The 12,516-nt window shown below is 41.8% G+C and overlaps 1 protein-coding gene across 1 annotated transcript in view; it reads right to left on the bottom strand.

Annotated features, from left to right (window-relative positions):
- Positions 1 to 2,748: 2,748 nt before the first annotated feature.
- LOC106591031 (1-phosphatidylinositol 4,5-bisphosphate phosphodiesterase beta-3) overlaps positions 2,749 to 12,516 on the bottom strand; it is a 120,126-nt gene continuing 110,358 nt past the window's right edge. Inside the window, exons 31-33 of the mRNA XM_045721871.1 lie at positions 10,174 to 10,231; positions 9,831 to 9,917; positions 2,749 to 3,718 (exon numbers count right to left, since the gene is read on the bottom strand). Coding sequence (XP_045577827.1) covers positions 3,425 to 3,718; positions 9,831 to 9,917; positions 10,174 to 10,231 — 439 coding nt within the window. The 3' untranslated portion in view covers positions 2,749 to 3,424. The remainder of the gene's footprint in view (positions 3,719 to 9,830; positions 9,918 to 10,173; positions 10,232 to 12,516) is intronic.

Raw genomic sequence — 12,516 nt, 5'->3', positions numbered from 1 at the left:
CTGCAGTAAAATTCTCTGGCCGAATTCTAGAACATAGTATAGTCTTCTATCTAGAGCATTTAGAGAGTTAAGACATTGAGTTTTCTGCATTATGATGCATTTACATGGCACAGTACAATCAAATAATTCCATATGGTAGCCATGTGCAATACTGACAAATAGCAGTTTATAGAATTTTCTTAATTTAAACATGCTATGTAACTGAACATCTAGAATTTATTTAAAATCCCAATACTTGTCATGAATGGATAAATGTAATGCTCAATGGCAGCAACATGGTGTCCATTCTAAAAGTTGGCCTGAAATCTCTCTATATACAGTTGAAGTCAGAAGTTTACATACACTTAGGTTGGAGTCATTAAAACTCGTTTTTCAACCAGTCCACACATTTCTTTTTAACAAACTATAGTTTTGGCAAGTCGGTTAGGACATATACTTTGTGCATGACAAGTAATTTTCCAACAATTGTTTAAAGACAGATTATTTCACTTATAATTCACTGTATCACAATTCCAGTGGGTCAGAAGTTTACATACACTAAGTTGACTGTGCCTTTAACAGCTTGGAAAATTCCAGAAAATTATGTCATGCCTTTACAAACTTCTGATAGGCGAATTGACATCATTTGAGTCAATTGGAGGTGTACCTGTGGATGTATTTCAAGGCCTACCTTCAAACTCAGTGCCTCTGCTTGACATCACGGGAAAATCAAAAGAAATCAGCCAAGACATCAGAAAAGAAATTGTAGACCTCCACAAGTCTGGTTCATCCTTGGGAGCAATTTCCAAACGCTTGAAGGTACCATGTTCATCTGTACAAACAATAGTACGCAAGTATAAACACAATGGGACCTTGCAGCCGTCATACAGCTCAGGAACGAGACGCGTTCTGTCTCCTAGAGATTAACATACTTTGGTGCGACAAGTGAAAATCAATCCCAGAACAACAGCAAAGGGCCTTGTGAAGATACTGGAGGAAACAGGTACAGAAGTATCTATGTCAACAGTAAAACAAGTCATATCGGCATAACCTGAAAGGCTGCTCAGCAAGGAAGAAGCAATTGCTCCAAAACCACCATAAAAAAGCCAGACTACAGTTTGCAACTGCACATGGGGACAAAGATTGTACTTTTTGGAGAAATGTCCTCTGGTCTGATGAAACAAAAATAGAACAGTTTGGCCATAATGACCATCGTTGTGAAAGGAAGAAAAAAATAGTTGGCATCATGAGGCAGGACAATTAGGTGGATATATTGAAGCAACATCTCAAGACATCAATCAGGAAGTTAAAGCTTGGTCGCAAATGGGTCTTCCAAATGGACAATGACCCCAAGAATACTTCCAAAGTTGTGGCAAAATGGCTTAAGGACACCAATGGCAAGGTATTGGAGTGGCCATCACAAAGCCCTGTCCTCAATCCTATAGAACATTTTGTGGGCAGAACTGAAAAACCATGTGAGAGCAAGGCGGCCTACAAACCTGACTCAGTTACACCAGCTCTGTCAGGAGGAATGGGCCATAATTCACCCAACTTATTGTGGGAAGCTTGTGGAAGGTTACCTGAAACGTTTGACCCAAGTTAAACAGTTTAAAGGCAATGCTACCAAATACTAATTGAGTGTATGTAAACTTCTGACCAACTGGGAATGTAATGAAAGAAATAAAAGCTAAAATAAATAATTCTCTCTACTATTATTCTGACATTTCACATTCTTAAAATAAAGTGGTGATCCTAACTGACCTAAACCAGGGAATTTTTACTTGGATTAAATGTCAGGAATTGTGAAAAACTGAGTTTAAATGTATTTGGCTAAGGTGTATGTAAACCTCCGACTTCAACTGTATATGGCTCTGCCTCTGGCTACCTAATAGCTAAGGTGACACTATAAACCATTTAAAAAATGGTTGTCATAACTTCCTTGAATAAAAGGTTTTAAAACAAATAAAACCGGGTGATAAAAGAGCAATAACAGAAAATGTATCAAAACTTTAAATTCAGTTTTTAAAAACATATTCTCGTAAGGACAAGCGAGACACAGAGACACTGGTTAAAGCTGTTGTTCTGTGTGTTACACACATACTGGGGTGGGTTTCCTAAAATGATAAAGACCATCTTTAGCACTAAGTACATGGGCTGATCAAATCAAAAAATAAATGTATGCCCAAACTAACGCTCCGATGTACATAAATACATATAAATTGGGATTTTGAAAAGTCATGTTACCTGATCCTAAACCACATCAGTGTAAAAATAAAACAACTTTTGGGGTCCTAAAGGTACATATACATTTTAGTAATTTATCAGACGCTCTTATCCAGAGCGACTTACTGGAGCAATTAGGGTTAAGTGCCTTGCTCAAGGGCACATCAAGAGATGTTTCACCTAATTAGCGCATGGATTCGAACCAGCAACCTTTCAGTTACTGGCCCAACGGTCTTAACTGCTAGAGGTACCCTGACACCACGGTACTTGGAACTTTTAAAAAAAATTACGTGTGTGAGGTCTTCTCCCTCCTAGCAATGGTGTGAACCATTCAATCAACACTGTGTATGAAAACTTTCAAACTTTTAAATAGACCCTCACAACCAAAAGGGAGGGGGAAAGGGTAAAATTGCTAAAATACCACAGCAAAGTCGTCTCCCTGGTTACCATAGCAACCCGACATTAACCCCCCACCAAAAAAATTCTCTGCATTTGCTCAGCTGACTAAATTAAATAGATCATCCATCACAAAAAAGATGAAACAAATTAAAGATTAAAAAAGTGGTAAAATAATGTTGATGAATATACACAGAGGCATATTATAATATTATATACCAAGACAGACAGGCAGCAAGTACCAGTGGGGGAGGATTGGTGAGGAGAGAAAGGGATACAGAAAGAAAGTTTCAGAAAGGTCTTTCTATTCCAGAGCAAATCAGCATCGCCCCCCAAAAATTCTAAATTGTTCACTACCACAATCACTTCTCCTCCTCTTCTCCATTCATCCCTCCTTTCTCCCCAAGGACACCTTTAGTCAGTAGTACAGGTCATGTAAAACAACAAAAACATTACACAGATTAACAATAATAATAATAATAATAATAATAATAATAATAATATACCACAGAATATTCTTGTCCACAATCCACATACAGAATATGTCTGCATCCCAATGTACCCTATTCTCAATAGGGCTCTGGTCAAAACTAATGTACTAAATAGGGAAAAGGGTGCCATTTGGGACGCAGGCCAATGTGAAAACACACATAGGGCATTTTCCTGGGCATTTCAAAATCAACCAAAAACTTTTGGTAACCTTGTCTATCTCTCTAAAACCCTGGTGAGAAAAATTACAAATATATATATATATTTTTATGAAAACATCAACAAAAAAATTAACTGAAGCTCAGGACCATTAGGTTTACATAAATGTACATATGGCTTACATATCTGCTTCTGATAGGACAGGGGTAGAGGAAGAGGATGAGTCCACCAATGAGGCAATGCTATTGTCCAGACTCCTGTTCCAGGTGCTCCTATTGGGTGTTAAGGGAAAAGTGGGTGTGGAGCAGTTGGAGGGCGGACCCGAGCTGGAGCTAGGGCTGTGATTGGATAAAGAGAAGAGAGCGTCGCTACGGAGACCTTTGGACTCGAGTTTCGCCTGCAGGTATTGGCAGATCTCCTCTGGTAGACGTTGTAACTCCGCCTCCAAGTCTCGCTCCAATCGGGCCTGCAGCTGGAATTCACAAAATGGAACAAACACCAAATTGAGACTGCATGCAGAATACTACAAAAATATCCCCCGTGTATAATGTAAAATACCAAATAATGCATGTAGAGCAGAATTAGGCCGATACCTACTAATTATCAAAATCCAGAAAAAAGCTGTTAAATTCTACAACCACCTAAAAGGAAGTGATGCCCAAATCTTCCATAACAAAGCCATCACCTACAGAGAAATTAACCTGGAGAAGAGCCCCCTAAGCAAGCTGGTCCTGGGGTGCTGTTCACAAACACAAACAGACCTCACTGTGCCCCAGGACAGCAACACAACATTTACAATGCTATTTGGCCCTAAACAGAGAGCACACAGTGGCAGAATACCTGACCACTGTGACTGACCCAAAACTAAAGAAATACTTGACTATGTACAGGCTCAGTGAGCACAGCCTTGCTATTGAGAAAGGCCGCCGAAGGCAGACCTGGCTCTCAAGAGAAGACAGGCTATGTGCACATTGGCCACAAAATGAGGTGGAAACTGAGCTGCACTTCCTAAACTCCTGCCAAATGTATGACCATATTAGAGACACATATTTCCCTCAGATTACACAGACGCACAAAGAATTTGAAAACAAATCCAATTTTGATAAACACCCATATCTATTCAAATCAAATAAAATTGTATTGGTCACATACACATGGTTAGCAGATGTTAATGCGAGTGTAGCGAAATGCTTGTGATTCTAGTTCCGACAGTGCAGTAATATCTAACAATTTCACAACAACTACATTATACACACACAAGTGTAAAGGGATGAATAAGAATATGTACATATAAATATATGGATGAGCGACGGCCGTGCAGCATAGGCAAGATGCAATAGATGGTATACAGTATATACATATGAGATTCGTAATATAGGGTATGTAAACACTATATAAAAAGTACCATTATTTAAAGTGACTAGTGATACATTTATTACATCCAATGATTAATTATTGAAGTGGCTAGAGATTTGATTCTATATGTTGGCAGCAGCCACTCAATGTTAATAATGGCTGTTTAACAGTCTGATGGCCTTGAGATAGAAGCTGTTTTTCAGTCTCTCGGTCCCAGCTTTGATGCATCTGTACTGACCTCGCCTTCTGGATGATAGTGGGGTGAACAGGCAGTGGCTCGGGTGGTTGTTGTCCTTGATGATCTTTTTGGCCTTCCTGTGACATCGGGTGATGTAGGTGTCCTGGAGGGCAGGTAGTTTGCCCCCGGTGATGCGTTGTGCAGACAGCACTACTCTCTGGAGAGCCTTATGGTTGTGGGCGGAGCAGTTGCCGTACCAGGCAGTGATACAGCCCGACAGGATGCTCTCGATTATGCACCTGTAAAAGTTTGTGAGTGTTTTCGGTGACAAGCCAAATTTCTTCAGCCTCCTGAGGTTGAAGAGGCGCATCACCACACCGTCTGTGTGAGTGGACCATTTCACTTTGTCCATGATGTGTACGCCGAGGAACTTAAAACTTTTCACCTTCTCCACTACTGTCCCGTCGATGTGGATAAGGGGGTGCTCCCTCTGCTGTTTCCTGAAGTCCACGATCATCTCCTTTGTTTTGTTGACGTTGAGTGTGAGGTTATTTTCCTGACCCCACACTCCGAGGGCCCTCATCTCTTCCCTGTAGGCCGTCTCGTCGTTGTTGGTAATCAAGCCTACCACTGTAATGTCGTCTGCAAACTTGATGATTGAGTTGGAGGTGTGCATGGCCACTCAGTCATGGGTGAACAGGGAGTATAGGAGAGAGCTGAGAATGCACCTTTGTGGGGCCCCAGTGTTGAGGATCAGCGGGGTGGAGATGTTTCCTATCCTCACCACCTGGGGGCGACCCGTCAGAAAGTCCAGGACCCAGTTGCACAGGGCGGGGTTGAGACCCAGGGTCTCGAGCTTAATAACGAGTTTGGAGGGTACTATGGGGTTAAATGCTGAGCTGTAGTCGATGAACAGCATTCTTACATAGGTATCTTGTCCAGATGGGTTAGGGCAGTATGATTGCGATTGTGTCGTCTGTGGACCTATTGGGGTGGTAAGCAAATTGAATTAGGTAGGGTGGAGGTGATATGGTCCTTGACTAGTCTCTCAAAGCACTTCATGATGACAGAAGTGAGTGCTACGGGGCGATAGTCGTTTAGCTCAGTTACCTTAGCTTTCTTGGGAACAGGAGCAATGGTGCCCCTCTTGAAGCATGTGCGCACAGCAGACTGGGATAGGGATTGATTGAATATGTCTGTAAACACACCAGCCAGCTGGTCTGCACATGCTCGGAGGACACAGCTAGGGATGCCGTCTGGGCTGGCAGCCTTGCGAGGGTTAACATATTTAAATGTTTTACTCACATTGGCCACGGTGAAGGAGAGCCCACAGGTTTTGGTAGTGGGCCATGTCAGTGGCACTGTATTGTTCTCAAAGTGAGCAAAAAAGTTGTTTAATGTGTCGGGGAGCAAGACGCCGGTGTCCGCGACGGGGCTGGTTTTCTTTTTTGTAATCCGTGATTGACTGTAGACCCTGCCACATATGTCTCGTGTTTGAGCCGTTGAATTGCGACCCTAGTTTGTCTCTATACTGACGCTTAGCTTGTTTGATTGCCTTGGGAATAGCTACACTGTCTGTATTTGGTCATGTTTCTGGTCGCCTTGCCATGATTAAAAGCATTGGTTCGGGCATTCAGTTTTGTGCGAATGCTGCCATCAATCCACGGTTTCTGGTTAGGGAATGTTTTAATAGTCACAGTGGGTACAACATCACCGATGCACTTGCTAATAAACTCGCTCACCGTGTCAGCATACACATCAATGTTGTTATCCTCTTACATCTAGACGTTCCGCTAGCGGAACACCTGCTCCAATATCCAATGATAGGCGTGGCGCGAATTACAAATTCCTCAAAAATACAAAAACTTCAATTTTTCAAACATATGACTATTTCACAGCATTTTAAAGACAAGACTCTCCTTTATCTAACCACACTGTCCGATTTCAAAAAGGCTTTACAGCGAAAGCAAAACATTAGATTATGTCAGCAGAGTACCAAGCCAGAAATAATCAGACACCCATTTTTCAAGCTAGCATATAATGTCACAAAAACCCAGAAGACAGCTAAATGCAGCACTAAGCTTTGATGATCTTCATCAGATGACACACCTAGGACATTATGTTATACAATACATGCATGTTTTGTTCAATCAAGTTCATATTTATATCAAAAAACAGCTTTTTACATTAGCATGTGACGTTCAGAACTAGCATACCCCCCGCAAACTTCCGGGGAATTTACTAACAGTTTGCTAAATTAGTCACGATAAACGTTCACAAAAAGCATAACAATTATTTTAAGAATTATAGATACAGAACTCCTCTATGCACTCGATATGTCCGATTTTAAAATAGATTTTTGGTGAAAGCACATTTTGCAATATTCTAAGTACATAGCCCAGCCATCACGGGTTAGCTATTTAGACACCCGGCAAGTTTAGCCTTCACCAAAATCAGATTTACTATTATAAAAGTTTGATTACCTTTTGTTGTCTTCGTCAGAATGCACTCCCAGGACTGCTACTTCAATAACAAATGTTGGTTTGGTCCAAAATAATCCATCGTTATATCCGAATAGCGGCGTTTTGTTCGTGCGTCCCAGACACTATCCGAAATGGTAAATCAGGGTCGTGCGCATGGCGCAATTCGTGACAAAACATTTCTAAGTTTTCCATTACCGTACTTCGAAGCATGTCAACCGCTGTTTAAAATCAATTTTTATGCAATTTATCTCGTAAAAAAGCGACAATATTCCGACCGGGAATCTCCTTTTCGGCAAACAGAGGAAAAATCACAAAGACGGGGGCGGCCAGGTCACGCGCCTAAGCCCACAGTCCCTTGATCGGCCACTTGAGAAAGGCGATAATGTGTTTCAGCCTGGAGCTGGGATGACGACATTCTGTTTTTTCCCGGGCTCTGAGCGCCCATGGACGACGTAGGAAGTGTCACGTTAGAGCTGAGATCCTTTGTAAAAGATAGAGATGGCAAAGAAGTTCCAGAAATGGTCAGACAGGCCACTTCCTGTAAAGGAATCTCTCAGATTTTGACCTGCCATTTGAGTTCTGTTATACTCACAGACACCATTCAAACAGTTTTAGAAACTTTGGAGTGTTTTCTATCCAAAGCCAATAATTATATGCATATTCTAGTTACTGGGCAGGAGTAGTAACCAGATTAAATCGGGTACGTTTTTTATCCAGCCGTGAAAATACTGCCCCCTAGCCGTAACAGGTTATCTGAGGCTTTCCGGAACATATCCCAGTCCACGTGATCGAAGCAATCTGAAGCGTGGAATCTGATTGGTCGGACCAGCGTTGAACAGACCTGAGTATGGGCTTTTCCTGTTTTAGTTTCTGTTTATTGGCTGGGAACAACAAAATGGAGTCGTGGTCAGATTTGCCGAAAGGAGGGTGGGGCAGGGTTTTGTATGCGTTGTGGAAGTTAGAGTAGCAATGATCCAGAATGAGTCACGCATTCCATATGCTGATAAAATTTAGGGAGCCTTGTTTTCAGATTAGCTTTGTTAAAATCCCCAGCTACAATGAATGCAGCCTCAGGATATATGGTTTCCAGTTTACATAGAGTCCAGTGAAGTTCTTTCAAGGCCGTCAAGGTGTCTGCTTGGGGGATATACACGGCTGTGATTATGATCGAAGAGAATTCTCTTGGTAGATAATGCGGTCGGCATTTGATTGTAAGGAATTCTAGGTCAGGTGAACTAAAGGACTTAAGTTCCTGTATGTTGTTATGATTACACCATGAGTCATTAGTCATAAGGCATACACCCCCGCCCTTCTTACCAGACAGATGTTTGTTTCTGTCGGCGCGATGCGTGAAGAAACCAGGTGGCTGTGCCGATTCTGATAACAAATCCCGAGTGAGCCATGTTTCCGTGAAACAAATGATACAATCTCTGATATCTCTCTGGAAGGCAACCCTTGCTTGAATTTTGTCTACCTTGTTGTCAAGAGACTGGACCTTGGCGAGTAGTATACTCAAAAGCGGTGAGCAATGTTCCCGTCTACGGAGCCTGACCAGAAGACCGCTCCGTCTGCGGCGCCGTTGTTTTGGGTCGCCTACTGGGATCAGATCCATTGTCCTGGGTGGTGGTCTGAACAGAGGATCCGCTTCAGGAAAGGAGTATTCCTGGTCGTAATGTTTGTAAGTTAACGTTGCTCTTATATCCAATAGTTCTTATTGGCTGTATGTAATAAAAGACTTCTGATTTCCTGGGGTAACAACGTAAGAAATAATACATAAAAAAACGAAATACTGCATAGTTTCCAAAGAAGACGAAGCGAGGCGACCATCGCTGTCGGCGCCATCTTACTGGGTGAAATACTACTGTCTTCAATCACAGCAACAAGATTTGTGACCTGTTGCCACAAGAAAAGGCCAACCAGTGTAGAACAAACACCATTGTAAAAACAACATACAGTTGAAGTCGGAGGTTTACATACACCTTTGCCAAATCCATTCAAAATCAGTTTTTCACAATTCCTGACATTTAATCCTAGTAAAAATTCTCTGTCTTAGGTCAGTTAGGATCACCACTTTATTTTAAGAATGTGAAATATCAGAATTATAGTATGATTTATTTCAGCTTTTATTTCTTTCATCACATTCCCAGTGGGTCAGAAGTTTACATACACTCAATTAGTATTTGGTAGCATTGCCTTTAAACTGTTTAACTTGGGTCAAGCGTTTCAGGTAGCCTTCCACAAGCTTCCCACAATAAGTTGGGTGAATTTTGGCCCATTCCTCCTGACAGAGCTGGTGTAACTGTGTCAGGTTTGTAGGCCTCCTTGCTCGCACACTTTTTTTCAGTTCTGCAAATCAATTTATAACATTTTTGACATGCGTTTTTCGGGATTTTTTTGTTGTTATTCTGTCTCTCACTGTTCAAATAAACCTACCATTAAAATTATAGACTGATCATTTCTTTGTCAGTGGGCAAACGTACAAAATCAGCAGGGGATCAAATCATTTTTCCCCCTCACTGTACAGTATGTGTGTCTGTCTCACCAGTGTCTGTGTGTGTGCGTCTCACCAATGGTTGCTCCTCCTCTATGTGTCGTAAGGCTTCTCTCTGACCGATTACCAACTTCTCCTGACGCCTTGACTGGGCCTCATCCAACTAGGCAGGGTGAGGAGACAGAGAGAATGGGAAGAAAGCAGGAGGAAGGGGGAGGGAGAGAGGAAGAGAGGGAGAGAGAGGGATAGAGAAAAGAGAGATGAGGGAAAGAGAGGAGGGAGAAAATAAAGAGAGAAAGGGGGTTATTGACATCACAATGGCTGACAGAGCGCAGAAAGCTGCATGTATTCTGCCATAAGCATGAAAGAGATGTACTCAAGAGTGAGGCGATAAGTATGTGAGGCCTGCACACACTTACCCGGCGGATTAACGTGACAGAGTCTGAGATATGCTTCCTGTTGATCTCATTCAGTTCCCTACGGAGAGAGGTAGAAAGAGAAAGAGGTGAAGAGAGACCATGAGAGACACACACACACACACAGACTAGTGTTGTCTCGATACCAGAATTTTGACTTTGATACCGATACCAGGTTTAGTATCACGGTTTTCGATACCGAAACGATACCACTGCACTAAAGATAAAGCGTATTAGTAAAATCAAAGAACAAAAACTGGGCTGAATTTACACTATTCAGTGCATTCGGAAAGTACTCAGAACCCTTGACTTTTTCCACATTTTGTTACGTTACAGCCTTATTCTAAAATTGATGAAATAATTTTTTCCCCTCATCAATCTACACACATAACCCCATAATGACAAAGCGAAAACAGACGTACAAATTGTTGCAAATGTATTACAAATAAAAACAGAAATACCTTATTTACATACAGTACCAGTCAAAAGTTCGGACAAACCTACTCATTTCAGGATTTTCCTTTGTAGAATAATAGTGAAGACATCGAAACTATGAAATAACACATATGGAATCATGTAGTAAACATGTTGAACAAATCAAAATATATTTAACATTTGAGATTTTTCAAAGTAGCAACCCTTTTCCTTGATGACAGCTTTGCACAGTCTTGGCATTTTCTCAACAAGCTTCATGAGGTAGTCACCTGGAATGCATTTCAATTGACAGGTGTGCCTTGTTAAAAGTTAATTTGTGGAATTTATTTCCTTCTAAATGCGTTTGAGACAATCAGTTGTGTTGTGAGAGGTGGTATACAGAATAGGCCTATTTTGTAAAAGACCAAGTCCATATTATGGCAAGAACAGCTCAAATAAGCAAAGAGAAACGACAGTCCATCATTACTTTAAGACATGAATGTCAGTCAATCCGTAAAATTTCAAGAACTTGAAAGTTTCTTCAAGTGCAGTCGCAAAGAAACATCAAGCGCTATGATGAAACTGGCTCTCATGAGGACCGCCACAGGAAAGGAAGACCCCGAGTTACCTCTGGTGCAGAGGATAAGTTCATTAGAGTTACCAGCCTCAGAAATTGCAGCCCAAATAAATGCTTCACAGAGTTCAAGTAACAGAAACATCTCAACATCAACTGTTCAGAGGAGACTGCGTGAATCAGGTCTTCATGGTCAAAATAAAATGCTACTAAAGGACACCAATAAGAAGAAGAGACATGCTTGGGCCAAGAAACACGAGCAATAGACATTAGACCAGTGGAAATCTGTCCTTTGGTCTGATGAGTCCAAATTTGAGATTTTTGGTTCCAACCGCCGTGACTTTATGAGATGCTGAGTAGGTGAACGGATGATATCCGCATGTGTGGTTCCCACCGTGAAGCATAGAGGTGGAGGTGTGATGGTGTTTTGCTGGTGACACTGTCAGTGATTTATTTAGAATTCAAGGCACACTTAACCAGCAAGGCTACCATAGCATTCTGCAGCAATACGCCATCCCATCTGGTTTGCGCTTAGTGGGACTATCATTTGTTTTTCAACAAGACAATGACCCAACACACCTCCAAGCTGTGTAATTGCTTTTTGACCAAGAAGGAGAGTGATGGAGTGCTGCATCAGATGACCTGGCCTTCACAATCACCCGATCTCAACCCAATTGGGATGGTTTGGGATGAGCTGGACCGCAGAGTGAAGGAAAAGCAGCCAACAAGTGCTCAGCATATGTGGGAACTCCTTCAAGACTGCCTGAAAAGCATTCTAGGTGAAGCTGGTTGAGAGAATGCCAAGAGCGTGCAAAGACGTCATCACTTTGAAGAATCTAAAATCTATTCGGATTTGTTTAACCTCTTAGGGCTAGGGGGCAGTATTTACACGGCCGGATAAAAAACGTACCCGATTTAATCTGGTTACTACTCCTACCCAGTAACTAGAATATGCATATACTTATTAGATATGGATAGAAAACACCCTAAAGTTTCTAAAACTGTTTGAATGGTGTCTGTGAGTATAACAGAACTCATATGGCAGGCAAAAACCTGAGAGATTCCTTTACAGGAAGTGGCCTGTCTGACCATTTATTGGCTTTCTTTGACATCTCTTTCCAAAACAAAGGATCTCTGCAGTAACGTGACACTTCCCACGGCTCCCATAGGCTCTCAGAGCCCGGGAAAAAGCTGAATGTCGTCATTCCAGCCCAAGGCTGAAACACATTATCGCCTTTGTCAAGTGGCCGATCAGGGGACAGTGGGCTTAGGCGCGTGCACTGGTCATCCCCGTCTTTCTTTTTTTTCCTCTATTTACCGAAACGCAGATTCCCGGTCGGAATATTATTGCTTTTTTA

Source organism: Salmo salar, chromosome ssa07 (genome assembly GCF_905237065.1).
Source record: "Salmo salar chromosome ssa07, Ssal_v3.1, whole genome shotgun sequence".
Classification (NCBI taxonomy): domain Eukaryota; kingdom Metazoa; phylum Chordata; class Actinopteri; order Salmoniformes; family Salmonidae; genus Salmo; species Salmo salar.
Note: the sequence above shows the minus strand (reverse complement) of the source record. Positions and strands in the feature narration are given on the sequence as shown.